The sequence below is a fragment of the Oncorhynchus tshawytscha genome, linkage group LG13, assembly GCF_018296145.1.
Source record: "Oncorhynchus tshawytscha isolate Ot180627B linkage group LG13, Otsh_v2.0, whole genome shotgun sequence".
Taxonomy (NCBI): Eukaryota; Metazoa; Chordata; class Actinopteri; order Salmoniformes; family Salmonidae; genus Oncorhynchus; species Oncorhynchus tshawytscha.
Window position 1 is genome coordinate 31,158,671 of NC_056441.1, and position 14,606 is coordinate 31,173,276.

The 14,606-nt window shown below is 40.9% G+C and overlaps 2 protein-coding genes across 7 annotated transcripts in view; one reads left to right on the forward strand and one right to left on the reverse strand.

The window, feature by feature from the left end:
• The first annotated feature begins 3,385 nt into the window (after nucleotides 1–3,385).
• Nucleotides 3,386–9,669, forward strand: LOC112264688 (lanosterol 14-alpha demethylase). The gene is made up of 10 exons (XM_024441463.2): nucleotides 3,386–3,816; nucleotides 3,964–4,062; nucleotides 4,247–4,423; nucleotides 4,594–4,720; nucleotides 5,640–5,814; nucleotides 6,116–6,235; nucleotides 6,406–6,601; nucleotides 6,938–7,033; nucleotides 7,318–7,486; nucleotides 7,786–9,669. The coding sequence occupies exons 1-10, from the start codon at nucleotides 3,646–3,648 to the stop codon at nucleotides 7,962–7,964; spliced, it is 1,509 nt and encodes a 502-aa protein (XP_024297231.1). The 5' UTR covers nucleotides 3,386–3,645; the 3' UTR covers nucleotides 7,965–9,669.
• Nucleotides 9,670–9,719: 50 nt separating this feature from the next.
• akap9 (A kinase (PRKA) anchor protein 9) overlaps nucleotides 9,720–14,606 on the reverse strand; it is a 160,832-nt gene continuing 155,945 nt past the window's right edge. For 5 of the 6 annotated variants that reach the window (XM_024441461.2, XM_024441459.2, XM_024441460.2 and 2 more), the window contains 8 exons: nucleotides 13,495–13,724; nucleotides 13,234–13,339; nucleotides 12,781–12,966; nucleotides 12,343–12,546; nucleotides 11,936–12,168; nucleotides 11,242–11,336; nucleotides 10,684–10,923; nucleotides 9,720–10,497 (listed from right to left, as the gene is read on the reverse strand). In XM_024441461.2, coding sequence (XP_024297229.2) covers nucleotides 10,457–10,497; nucleotides 10,684–10,923; nucleotides 11,242–11,336; nucleotides 11,936–12,168; nucleotides 12,343–12,546; nucleotides 12,781–12,966; nucleotides 13,234–13,339; nucleotides 13,495–13,724 — 1,335 coding nt within the window. In that variant the 3' untranslated portion in view covers nucleotides 9,720–10,456. The remainder of the gene's footprint in view (nucleotides 10,498–10,683; nucleotides 10,924–11,241; nucleotides 11,337–11,935; nucleotides 12,169–12,342; nucleotides 12,547–12,780; nucleotides 12,967–13,233; nucleotides 13,340–13,494; nucleotides 13,725–14,606) is intronic. The other variant, XM_042295516.1, reaches the window with a different exon arrangement.

The window sequence follows — 14,606 nt, forward strand, 5'->3', positions numbered from 1 at the left end:
TCACAGTAAAGTCTACACCTGTTGTATTTGGCACATGTGACCAAAACAATTCAATTTGTCTTGAAAATGTCAGAAATCAGACCAAGGACTGGCAAGGTAACAGCAGTAGCTGCCACATGAGGGCACTCTGCTCAAATAAATTACTTAACTTGTCAACAGTACATTCATTTCAAACCACTTGAGAAAACTATAACAGTGTGAAAAGCTGTCAAAGGCAAAGCGTGGCTACTTTGAAGAATCTAAAATCTATTTTATTTCATAGTTTTGATGTCTTCACTATTATTCTACAATGTAGAATTTTTATTTTAGAAAAACACTGGAATGAGTAGCTGTATTTAAACTTTTGACTGGCACTGTACATTTACCAAGGGAAGTCCATAACGAAATATTGGTTATTGTTTGACCATGTGAATAAATTCAATTGGATATGTATCAACATTGTATGAGAGTGGGTATTGATGGATTATGAAATAATGTATAATATAGATTTAATCCAGACACTGTATATCCGTGTAAACGACATTAACATAGCCTAGCCTACATCTAGGAATATTGCTTTGAACCGTTCACTGGTATAACAATTTTGATTTCCATTTGACCATTTTGTTTGAAATGTCAAGTTTCATGATTTCACGACGGGCGTATTCATTGCGGAAACAAACAGAGCAAAACAAGATTTTCTTTTGGACAAATTCAGGTAGGTCCCTCGCGTTTTCGTTCCTTTTTACTTCCGTTTAAGAAACGTTTTGCAATAGAATCGGTGTAATCAATACGCCCCTGTTGCATACGGTTTGAGTAGACTACAGTAGCCAATGAACTTTGAGACATCCAGACCTATTCTAGTCTGTTTAACCAATGTGATTCTCCTCGAGGTATACTGCTCCACTCGGGCATCTGTAAAATTAAACCCGGAAATTAGATCCCTTACATATTGGCTGTGTTCGAGAGCATAAAAAAACGTGTTTTTTATTATTGATCTGCAAACAATGAGTAGTTATTTATGAAGCAAGCAGTGGCGTGTATCCATGGTTTCCAAGGGAAGCCAGCCCCCCAAAAAAAAAAAAAGTGGTGTAAGGTACTTATTAAGGGAAATACTTTAAAAGTACTTTTACTCCATACATTTCCCTGACACTCAAAAGTACTCGTTACATTTGGACAGCAAAATGGTCCAATTCACACACTTATCAAGAGAACATCCCTGGTCATCCGTACCGACTTTGATCTGGCGGACTCACTAAACACAAATGAATGTTGGAGTGTGCCCCTGGCTATCCGCCAAATACATTTAAAAAATAAAATTGTGCTGTCTGGTTTGCTTAATATAAGGAATTTTAAATGGTTTATACTTTTACTTTTGATACTTTAGTAGATTTGAGCAATTCCATTTACTTTTGATACGTAATTATATTTAAAACCAAATACTTTTAGACTTTCACTAAAGTACTATTTTACTGGGTGACTTTCACGAGTCATTTTCTATTAAGGTATCTTTACTTTTACTCAAGTATGACTATTGAGTACTTTTTCCAACACTGTATATTTTGTCTCTGTTTTTTAATAATTTTCCTTCATTTCGCAAGACGCTGAATGTACCTCACTGGAGAAAGCATCCCAGTGAGTGAAACAGAGCCCCTCTATCTCTGTATGTGTAGGTATCTATCTGATGCTGTCTGGTCAAAAAGAGTATGACATTGTGCTGCCTGTAGCATTGATTGCAAGGGAAGTCAGTGAACATTTGCCCTCGTTTGATAAAAAAAAAAGTATAAAATAATAGCCCATCAGTGTTTAGCTAAACTGAGTGAGATCAATTGTGAATGGTCCTGGCGCACCAAAAAAAAGTTAAAGGGAAGACAATTTAGATTTGTCTTCACACCAATTACATCAAAAGCAAAACGTCATTGACAGAAACACTTGAATTGTTGCATCTCGGTTGTGTCGTTGTCCTGTGGACAGCTAGCTAAAATGGTCCCTTTCCTAAATTAACCATGGAGGGAGATTGGGATTTGGATTTGTGGTTTTACTTAACTCTCCGTACTGGCCCTGGAATATAATGGTGATTCTGATCCAACCATGAGTGTATACATTGTGCCCCTGGACTGAGAGGATGGAAGTTCAATATGTACAGTAGCTAGATGTAGTAGGCTGTTAGCTGGCTCATCTTTGCCCATGAAAGGAAGTTAGGCTAGTGATTAAGCATTTTAGCCAGGTAGTCTAGGACAACAAAAATTAAAAGTATATACTGTATGATAGAGTGATTGACCATTTGGTCAACATGAAAGAGAGGGTGGCAATGGTGTTTCTCTACAAGTAGGGTGAGTCAACATGTACTTGCCCGAACTAACGCGCACGCACACAGACGCAGGCACATGCACACACACAGAAATCAAAATCATGGATATCATATTTAGCTTAAATTGATTGAACTAAATAGTTTTTGGTATATTTTAGTTGTCACTCTATTAGACTAAACATAGGTGATTTGATGATGTTGAAATGTTGAAAGTTTAAATGGTGCTGGAATAGTGGAGGCAGCTCCTGTTTTCTTTGTGACTTGCGGTAGGGTAAGTCTCCATGGTTCTAAATCAATCCTCGTTTAGTAGTCTGAAAATGTCAGAAACATCAATTTGCTTGACCATGCTGTAGGTCATGTATCTGTTTAATGTTTTTTGCTTTGTGGTGGTTGCCATGGAAGCAAAGAAGGGGAGCGAGGTGTGTATGTTCTCAAACACACATATGTGGGGGTCTGGGAGAGTAAGTGTGTCCATCTGATGAATGGAACTCAATTTTATACACTAATTGTAGTCTCGCCCATTCATTTCTATTGACGTCATTTTTGACCGGGAACACCACAGGTGTACAAAAATTCAATAAAACACAACATTTTATGAAAATCATTTAATAAATGTATTTTGTGTGTTCAGGTGCCCTGTGTGGACAAAGTTATGGAACATTATGACAAATCAGATTAAATGAACTACATTTTTCAGAGAGAAAACTTGTAAATCGGTCCAATTCGACCAGAACACAGCAGGAGGATAAAACATGCATCGCTATTGGACGCAAAGCTGATTTGTTGGACAGTTAGTCAGCAATCGAAACATTCGTTTTGATACTCTCGAGCATCGCACTGTTTTGAGACGAAAATAAACTATTTCGGGGGAGGGTCTCTTCGGCAACGTTGAACCAATCCGGTAAATGTGGAGGAGGAGTTAAAATGTGTCGACTGGTCCTCTGCTATGACATCATATAGCCAGACATCAGTCCAGGTAGTGATAGCCAACCAGATTTCAGGAAGGCAGCCGCGGAGCTGATGGACACACAGCGAATAGCCAATGAAATGCCTTTATTTGTCAGGCGGGGGCAGGACTAACTTAATATCGACAGGTAGAGATGCTGGGTTACAGTACTAGCCGTCACTTATCATTTAGCGTTATAGGGGAATAAACTATGATATTGGAATCAAGAAGGATTTGACTGTGCTTTTGGGAACACAATTTTCCGTTTATACAAGGCCTCGTGCCTTGTAGAAAATCGATTTAGATGGTGTAGAAGTGACAATTGTTTTTATTTGTTTCAAACGCAAGGAGTCTGTCGCAGTGGCCTATAATATTTTACAACGGATTGAAACAAACAGAAGACGTGACAATGGCTATGCATTTATATCAAGTTAGTAGTATGCTACTAGAAAATACCGTCGGGAAAATTAGTGACAACGTGACATCGGTGGTTCTTGCAGTGTTTGTGATCACCCTAACTTTGGGATATATTTCTAAACTGGTGCTCAAACAGTCACAATCTTCTTCCGACGAAGACAAGGTACGTTATGTGCATAAGCAACACATCAGTTGAGATATATTACATTATTATTAGGGCTGCGACAGTGAATGTTATAGTTTCATGCCGCATTCATAGACTATTGCATATTGTGCATAATCAATTGCCTTGTGTATTTTATTCTCTCAGAAATACCCACCATACATACCTTCTAGCATTCCATTTCTGGGTCATGCCATAGCATTCGGGAAAAGTCCCATTGAATTTCTGGAGGATGCATATGAAAAGGTAAGACTACAGTACTGCTGAAAAGTATACGTTAGTGCTCTACGTGCTACTTACTTTTGTTTACAAAATGTTACAGTAACGTTTCCTATCATACAGCTTCTGAATCTTACTGGTGTATAGTGCCATTTGAAAGTGCCCATTATAGTAGGTGCTAAAACAAGGTTTATTGTCTTTATATTCACAGTATGGGCCCGTTGTCAGCTTTACCATGGTGGGAAAAACCTTTACCTACCTTCTGGGTAGTGAGGCTGCCACACTGATGTTCAACAGCAAGAACGAAGATCTCAATGCAGAGGATGTCTATTCTCGATTGACCACACCAGTTTTTGGCAAAGGGGTTGCATACGATGTACCTAACCATGTAAGCAAATAAATACTTACTCAGATACTCCCATTCGCACTCACAAATATAGAGAATTTCCCCCCCACATAAAGAAGTCTTGCCAGAAGTTTATGATAGGTTTATGAGCTGAAACAAAGTATTGATTTAGTGAATTCAGTGAATATTTTGCCACACATTTTCTTTTGTAGATTTTCCTGGAACAGAAGAAGATGTTTAAGACAGGACTGAACATTGCCCATTTCAAACAGCACGTTGAAATCATCGAGGAGGAAACTAAAGAGTACTTTTCAAGATGGGGAGACAGCGGGGAAGAAAGTAAGATGACAGACATTACAACCGGTCTGATCTTTTCACATGGAATACTGTAGAAACTAAATCCAAATGCCCAGCTCCAAATCGACTTCTAGTCCCTACTGTAGCCACTTAATGTAGACCTAAAAGGATTGAAAAGATGTTAGCAGAATTACACATTTTCCACTTGGCCTATCAGATTGCAAAGTGGAATTATTAGTACAGTATACTTATCTAATCCGTTCAGACCTATAAGAGCTCACGGGGTAGGGACTTGGGTGAAGTACAATGTCAACTGTTAAGAAAATTCAGCACAATTTCCCATCAACAAGTTCTCAAGTGTATTATAACAAAATCAAATCAAAGTGTATTAGTCGCCTACACAGACTTGCAGATGTTATCGCAGGTGCAGTGAAATGCTTGTTTTTTTTAGCACCAACAGTTCAGTAATACTTAGCAATACAAAACAACACACATGTAATCAATGTGTTGTAACTCCTGAATACAGTTTGAACCTTGCCATCCATTTTAAGATAGTTCCTTTTTTTCCTGTAAAGGTAGCGATATGACATTACCAAAAGTAGTGTTTAACAGAGCGACTTCTGACATGAGTAAGAAGCAAGAGGCTAATCTAGTCAAAATTTGTTGTCACATACTGTAGCTATTACGTGGCTCAAGAGTGCATTGATCACCCATGCACAGATGCTTAATGGGTTGCTAATGACTGCAGTCTTTTGCTTCACACTCTTGCTAGAATCTGTTTGCGAGGAGTTGCTGTTTATGAAGACGTCATATCACTTGTTACACGTCATAACATTTGAGCCGTACTGCACAGTCAAAGTTATCCAGTCCGCAATTCTGACCTCTTTTTTCTTTCTCTCACTCATTCCATCTCTCCCACTCCTTCCTGTCTTTCCATCTCTTCCACTCCTCCCTCTCTCAGACCTGTTTGAGGCCCTGTCGGAGCTGATCATCCTGACGGCCAGTGCCTGTCTGCATGGGAAGGAGATCCGCAGCATGTTGGATGAGAAGGTGGCCCAGCTCTACGCAGACCTGGACGGGGGCTTCAGCCATGCTGCCTGGCTGCTGCCCGGCTGGCTGCCGCTGCCTAGTTTCAGGTAAGAGAAAGACTTCATTCATACTGTCCTCTCAACCAAGGGTCAATTCAAACTGTTCCACCTTCAGGTTAGGTTTTTTGTGTGAAAGACCAAGTTAGACTAAGTTACCAGAATGATTGCTGGAAATTAATACTCTTGAAACTTCATTTATACTGTCTTATTGTTCTATCCTCAGGTTAGGGTTCTGGGTGATAGACTGAGTTGGAATTAATTCTACTGTATTCATTCTGTAATAGCAATACGAGAATGTCTTATTTCGTTAATTAAGGCAGGAAAAAAACAAGTTGTCATTTTTGTACAGACGAAGGGACAGAGCACACAGGGAGATCAAGAACATCTTCTACAAAGTCACCCAGAAACGCAGAAGCTCTGGAGAGAAAGTGGACGACATGCTGCAGACCCTCATAGATGCCACCTACAAGTAAGACATAAGTGGGACAGATGCCAGTAGTAATACATATGGGACAAGCATCCATGTCTCCCCACAGGACTGAAGTGAATGAGCGTTTGGTTTAAAGGTGTTCTACAACTGTTGAACCATTTTAGACTGATTCCTCATTTCAGGCCTAACTATTTCTGCCTTTTTTTAAGGGATGGTCGGCCCCTGAATGATGATGAGATAGCAGGCATGCTGATTGGTCTACTCCTGGCTGGACAGCACACATCCTCTACCACTAGTTCCTGGTTGGGCTTCTTTCTGGGCAAAGATAAGGCCCTACAGGACCGCTGCTACGCTGAACAGAAAACAGCATGCGGAGAAGACCTGCCCCCACTCAACTTTGACCAGGTCATAATCCATAACTGACATTTTGCCAACTGCACATAAATGGCCATAGATTACACTAGAACTTTGTTGTTGAAAATATGAAATGTTTTTACATTGGCTTACAAATGTACAATAATTTGTATAAATTATTTTGTTAAAACTTATTAAGATCATAGTTTCTTTTTTGACCATATTCTATTTAAAACTGGGTAATTGGATATTGTATGTGAGCAACTTCAGTTTAGAACCGTTTTTCTAGACTGCTAAACCATACGTTCAGCTATTCATTTGGACAGTTTTGATCGTCTAAATATTTGACATGCTCTTTACTTACCTAGTCTCTTGTTCATTCATCAGCTGAAGGACCTGACTTTGTTGGACCGCTGTTTGAAAGAGACCCTCCGACTACGTCCACCCATCATGACCATGATGAGAATGGCACGCTCTCCTCAGGTAAGATCGATGTCATTATTTGTTGGGCGGTTACGAATGCCCATGAAATTATTCCTACTACCTTCATAGACATTTTTTCAATTCCCTTATACCAGTAAATACAATTTTAAAAACAAACATTTTGGGACACTGAATTTGAGAGAAATGGCCACAATGTAAATGGTCCATATATATTTTTTTTGTTGCATTGAAATGGAATGGAGCCCCAACCCAGATAAATGCATGTGTATAATAGGTGAGTGACCATTGAACAACCTTCACCCTTTACTTCCATCCACCCCCAGACTGCAGCAGGCTACACCATCCCAGCCGGCCACCAGGTGTGCGTGTCCCCGACGGTCAACCACCGTCTGCAGGACACCTGGACAGAGAGGATGGAGTTCAGGCCTGACCGCTACCTCAATGATAACCCTGCCGCAGTTGAGAAATTTGCCTATGTGCCCTTTGGAGCCGGTAAGAATATTTTCTTGTTATTTCCTCCATTTTAACAGCATGTAATAAGTTAGGTGATCTGCCATCTTTAAGAAAAAACAGAAGTGTCAAAGCATATACACAATGGTAGGGGAAACAGCTGTCATACAGTGTGTTTTCATGTGTAAATAAGTATTTTGTCAGGAGGTGGGGCTCTTGCTCAATATATACAAATATGGACTTTCCTACCATACAAAGCTGTCTCATGCCACAAAGTATCACCTGATTTTACCCTCATTACCATGACTCATTAAAAAACACTGATGTTCTCTGTCTTCTAGGCCGTCACCGCTGCATTGGGGAGAACTTTGCCTACGTTCAGATCAAGACCATCTGGTCTACCATGCTGCGCCTTTTCGAATTTGACCTGGTCGATGGCTACTTCCCCACAATCAACTACACAACCATGATCCACACCCCACACAACCCCGTCATCAGATACAAGAGGAGGCAACACTAAGAGACACTGAGCGCAAAACACAGCAGAGAAAAGAGGTGACACCCAGGAGAAGAGCAAGGCTTTGTCCAAAATGGCGTCCTATTCTATATTGTACTCATTTTGTCCAGAGCGTCATAGAGCTGCGACCAAAAGTAGTGCACTATATTGGAAATAGGGAGCCATTTCAGTTTTCCCCCAACAAACAACCTAACTTACCTTAAATGGTTTAATTTAGAGGAAATTATTGTACTTGAATTTAGGAACTGTGCAAGTTAATGCACAGAGTTTTGGCTGGAAATTAAACAACTTTACTTTGGGTGCCCACCTTGTGTGCCTTGTTGTTTAGTTGTTAGAATGTACACTGAATCAGTTTGTTTCTTCACTAACGGCTTCTCTTTAGTAGTCTAATCCCAAATTAGATCTGTTTGTGCGGTCATGCCAATGGCCATAGGATTTGGCTACAGTATACAGCACAAACAGATCTGGCCAAAAGCTTCATCTTTTGTCCATTCTATTTCAACTGTCATGGTAATACATATACAGTGAGCTCCAAAAGTATTGGGACAGTGACAATTTTTGTTGTTGTTTTGGCTCTGCTCCAGCACTTTGGATTTGAAACACTACAATAACTATGATATTTATGCCTCTGTAACTTTGAGGTTAAAGTGCAGACTTCCAGCTTTAATTTGGTCCCCCCAATTTTAGGGGACCAAACGTATTGGGACAAATTCTCTTGTGTTTTAAAGTAGTCGAAAGTTTAGTATTAGCATGCAAAGATTACATTAAGCTTGTGACTGCAAACTTGTTAGATGCACTTGCTAATAGTTCTGGTTGTGTTTCAGATAATTTTGTGCCCAATAGAAATGAATGGTAGATAATGTATTGTCATTTTGGAGTAACATTTATTGTAAATAAAAACAGAATGTTTCTAAACACTTATACATTAATGTGGATGCTAACATGATTACAGATAATACTGAATCAATCATGAATAATCAGTGAGAAAGTTAAGAGGCATAAATATCATAGTATCATTTCAAATCCAAAGTGCAGAGCCAAAACAACAAATGTGTCACTGTCCCAATACTTTTGGTGCTTAGCGTAGGCTTTCAAGCTTCCACTGTGTGAAATGTGATAGTCTCCTGTGTGTATGAGTGACACTATTACAGTAAGGATGGATATTACTGGAGTAAAAAGCACTGCCTTTTACAGAGCAGTGAGAAAAAGTAAAACCACTGATCCTTATCCATTGATTCATAGAGATCAGTGATCAAACTGACTTTGTATGTACTACTGTCCATTCATATAATTGTACAAAGATAGAGAACCTGGGCTGGGTCAAACAAAGAAAACAGACTTGAAACATGGAGGGACAACCTGCACTTGCTCAATGAGACAAATTTCAGTTTTCTGTTGTGTGCCCTAATAAACACGACTAAGTGTATTGAGTGGGAATGTTGGACGGTCAGGGTAATATGGGTCAGTTATTAGTCCATTTGTTTTTGATTTGACTATTTGAAGCCTAGTGTTGTGAACATTGGTCCTTTATATATATATATATATATATATATATATATATTTAAAAATCTAAATATCATGTTCAATTTGTCTTCACACCATAATTTTATTGACTACATTTCCCCCATACCAGATTCACATTTTAGCTCAAGTTCTATTTTGTTTTACAACTGTTAGAACTAATTAAACGTGTACCTGTAAAATCAAATTGTTGTGTCAGTGGAGTTGAATTGAGAAAAAAAACAGTGCGACCACATCTTTCAAGTGTTAAAATTCATATTTATTTCGGTTTTGACAAAATACCCAGAAAATTCAAAGCTCCTACCTTTACAAAAATATGTCTTCTACAAATTCTCCTCTGTAGTCTGTCCAAGAAACCATTCTAATAAAACACAGTGTGGTGTATATAGATCATGTAGCAGCCTCAACAGTAAAGTCAAATTCTCCATGGCAGAGTTCTCCCAATTCCCATCCTGGAGAGCTACTGGGTGTACAGACTTTTGTTCCAGCCCGGCACTAACCAACATTTCCAATAATTCATCAATCATGGACTTCCATTTAAGAAACCAGTTACTTTAATCAAGCATGTTAGTGCTGGGCTTGCGCAAAGACCTGCACGCCCACCCGGTTCCTATCCAGGGCTGGAGTTCTCCGGAGAAACCTGCTCAACGTATTCTTCCACCCACACAAAGTAACATACACAGTATAAATTAAATTATTCCAGGTTTTTCGTTTAAATTAGCATTCCACAAATATACATTTAACGCGATTCTGTTCACCCACAACAAAGAGGCAGACCAAAGTTTACAAACATAGAAGCTGTTTCAAGTGCTGGCGACAAAAAGCCTGATTATAAGATGTCTACACACAACAAAATGTTTTTTGGTCCCCACGTAATATACTGTACACAGCAGAATGATACAAAATACCGAAGCTCAGCACAAGAAAAGGCAACTGAGTTTCTTCAAGCCAGTTCCAAAGTAATTTATGGACTTCTATCTTTTTATTCCAAAGTGCAATTGAGCATATGAAGAACCTAGGAAGGGCAAAATGAAGTGGTTTAGATCCCAAGACTGAACTCTTGACAATAACATTTCAAGCATCATCTGCACATATTTTCTTGGGTGATTGGAATGAGAGGGCAATTTCTGCTTTTGCATTACATTATTTAACTCTAGATGGTGTGAAGTAGTACGGTTGGAAGTGTGTGCGTGTCTGTTACCTGACTGCACACTCCCCAGTCTCCTCTGCAGGGCCTCCAATCTGGAGATGTAGTCGGTGAGCGCTCGGTCAGGGTCGTAGTTCTGGAGGTGGGAGCAGGTCAGAGGGCCAGAGTCCCCAGCCATGTGGAACCTGTGTTGTGCAGAGGAGAGGGCGGACCTGGGGGAGGCCCCACTCCTCTCTCCGTACACCTCCACACTCCCCGGTTGCAGGTAGGGTGAGTCTGTCCTCACCTCATTACCTGAAGAGGAAGAGACAGTTGTCAGTCCTCTGTTTTCTCTCACAAAACAGGATCAATGAGCCAGTCAACGAAAAGGTAATTATACATTTCTGCTTTGCATTGAACCTGGCATTTTAGAATATTCAGGTTATTTATTTAGGTTAGCTAACATTGTGGACCACCTGATCAATCAGCACTTCATTGACTACAAGTGTGTAAGTCTAGGTTAGCCTAGCTTGGTTCTTTACCATTTAACTCAACCAGTCCATTCATTCCATGTGATTCTCCCAGTATATTTTCCTGGTGTTGGGATAGTGTGAGGAAATGTGATTTCCATACCCGTTGACTGCCCCAGGCCATTTCTGTTCACGTTGACAGATGTTATGGAGCTCATCCCCGTAGTTTTATGCCATCGCTTGACCAGGAAACGCATTCTGGAAGAACAGAACAGTCTGATTCAAAGATGTGCTACTGCACGTGTCAAACTCGTTCCACGGAGGGCCGAGTGTATGCGAGATTTCGCTCCTCCCTTATACTAGATTGATTTATTAAGGTCACTGATTAGTAAGAAACTCCTCTCCCTGGTTGTCTATGTCCTTATCGAATTGAAGACACAGTCCCTCCATAGAATGAGTTTAACAACTGCATTACAGAGGACCATTAGCCTACAGTACAATCAGAACAATCCATCTGTGTTTATTAAAATAACTACTGATATTATATGATGCTGTATGAACTCATAATAACAGGCGTTCACAATCCAGCACCTGTTTTGAAGTATTAATTCATCAGCTATAAACTTAAATAAACCTAAAGTATAATTTAGCTATAAGCTCCTCATAAAGGTCTTTAAACTGCAGAGCATTATAATTTAGCAGCTATAGCCTCACAACAACAACAGTCTACGCTGCTCTGTTTACCAGGAGAGGGCGACATGCTAACAATAAAACCCATATGATCATAAGCAACAAGCTATCCTATAGCCTCCTAACAGGTGCAACGCCATCCTACCACTCCAGTTCCAATTGTTTACCTGGAGATGGCGATGGAGACGTGGACGGCCGAGCGGAAGCGCGTAAGCCCCCGGCGGCTTTGTGTCAGGGACTCCAGGCTGCAGTGGGAGGGCCGGCTGCCCATGCGGGCGATGATCGACAGCGTGGCTTCCTCGCACTCCTGGAAGCCGCCGAGCAGCAGCAGCAGGTACTTCTTCTGGTAGATGAGGGCCTTGCGGAAACTCTCAGAGCGTAGGTACTTGCCATATATCTTCTGGAGAAGGGGAATAAGAGAGAGAGAAAGGAGGGTTGAAAAGGTGTGATAGTTAAGTGGGTTGTATAGATGTGCAACAACGTATTTGCTATTCAACTTTGACAAAGAGTGGAAAAGCGGTAGATTTGAAAGAGGTAAGTGTCATGGAGAAATGCAGGGCAGATTTGAGCTCACCGTCAGTGTGGAGTTGTCTGTCTCCGGTCCGGTCATGTCTCTGAGGGACTCTGTCCTGATCTCTCCTCTGAGTCGGGTCACCTCTGCCTGGGCTAGATGTAGGACCTTCTCCAGCCGGCTCCTCTCCCTGGTCCAGGCTTCGCGCTCCGACGAGAACAGAATGCTGGCCGGCTCCTTCTGCTTGTCCGCGCCACCTCTCCTGGACTGGAGGGAATGAGGTAGAGAGGGGTCGTGTTAGGTTGGTGTAAATTAAAGCAATGTCTCCACAAGCTACTTCTCTGCCATTTCTAGGTGCCTCCACAATCCAGCATTGTACTCTGTCCCATGTCCCTAAATTCCTGACCTGCCACTGGCCTTGTATAGTATTTGACTAGTGTTGTACTGATCCCAGACCCGTCACTAGCCCTTAGCTGCATTAGTTCTAGTATTGTAACTCACGCTGCCCCCTGATCCCAGACCAGCTTGGCGGTAACGTCGAAGCTCATCCTCCAGGCGGAGGGTCTGGTTGTGCAGATTGTTCTTCTCCTCTGTTAGACGGCTGACAAAGCCTGTGAGCTCAGCATTCTGCCTCAGCAGCCGCTCTGTCAGGGAGCTGGACTGGCCTCCCGCCACTAGGGCGGTGCTCTGTGGACACGGCAGAGAACAAATACCAGTGCTCACTAGCCACTGAAGTCATACAAATACTCTATACATCAAGTAGAGTAGCTTCCTCCTACATGTGCAGGTGATGGGCAGGGGGTGACTATTTAAGTTTGACTAAAACTTTAGTTTGTTTCCTGTTGGGTTTTCTATGTGGTTTATGTATAATGTGTGAGCTGTGCTAAGAAATTTTTGTAGGACAATAAACATCAATCTAATCTAAGTAGTCTGAAATGAGAAGTGTCAATTCACCAAGGGGACCAAGGGGAGCGCTGGAGACTGCTGCAGCATAGTGATGACCTCATCAATGTTCGACTGCAGCCACGACAGTCCTTCACTGTCCACCTCTGTAGTCACCCTGCACACACAAGCATCAATCCACACAACCACAACATAAATCTACACCTGCACATATATTTACCAGTCACTACAACAGTTCACATCAATCAAATGTTGAAGTCATGAATATATGTACAAATGTTTTGAGAAACTTGTTAAGAAACTGTGACAAACCTGCCAGAGCCCTTGCTGACCATGGTTCGGATCTTGGCTGCAATGAGCTGCAGTTTGCCCAAGACCTTGTCTGAGTGTTTGGGGTCATGGTGGGGGGCGAGGTTGCCCCCTGTCCCAGTGACTTTGAGGAGGGAAGGTGTGCTGGGGTTGACAGTCAGCGTGTCGCCAGACTTCTGCTTGAACACCCAGTCTCTGGTCCGGTCTGTGGGCTCGCCTTGCCACACAGCCTGCTACAGTCACAGACACAGTACAGAAATGTCATTATGGTCACTTACCATTCAGAGCCGGAAGGTTATAAAAAATTATAAACTGGGTGGTTCGAGCCCTGAATGCTGATTGGCTGACAGCCGTGGTATATCACAGACCATATTCCCGGCTATGACAAAACATTCATCTGTACTGCTCTAATTATGTTGGTAACTGGTTTATTAAAGGATTAAGGCACCTCAGTGGAATATGGCCAATATACGACAGCTTTTAGCCGTCGTATATTGGCCATATACCACACCCCCTCGGGCCTTATTGTTTAAATATACAGACATTCTGAAAGTATTCAGACCCCTTAAATGTTTCCATTTTATTACGTTACAGCCTTCTTCTAAAATTGATTACATCTACAAACAATACCACATAATGACAAAGCAAAAACAGGTTTATTGACATTTTTGCATATATATATATATTTGTAGATGTAATCAATTTTAGAAGAATAATATATATATATATAAATATATATATATAAATAAATAAATATATATATAATATATATATATATATATATATAAATAAATAAATAAATATATAAATAAATGAAATGTAACATTTACACAAGTATTCAGACCCTTCACTCCGTACTTTGTCGAACCACCTTTGGCAGTGATTATAGCCTCGAATCTTCTAGGGAAGACGCTACAAGCTTGGCACACCTGTATTTGGGGAGTTAATCACATTCTTCTTTGCAGATCCTCGAAAGCTGTCAGCTTGGATGGGGAGCGTTGCTGCACAGCTATTTTCAGGTCTCTCCAGAGATGTTTGATCGGGTTCAAGTATTGGGTTTGGCTGGGCCACTCAAGGACATTCAGAGACTTGTCCCGAAGCCACTCCTGAGTCAT

What these genes read in the sequence shown, in the direction of transcription:
- LOC112264688 (XM_024441463.2), top strand. Translation starts at nt 3,646, where the DNA reads ATGGCTATGCATTTATATCAAGTTAGTAGTATGCTACTAGAAAATACC. An exon ending in CTCATAGATGCCACCTACAA is followed by an intron (nt 6,236 to 6,405) that starts GTAAGACATAAG and finishes CCTTTTTTTAAG; the next exon opens with GGATGGTCGGCCCCTGAATG. An exon ending in GAATGGCACGCTCTCCTCAG is followed by an intron (nt 7,034 to 7,317) that starts GTAAGATCGATG and finishes ATCCACCCCCAG; the next exon opens with ACTGCAGCAGGCTACACCAT.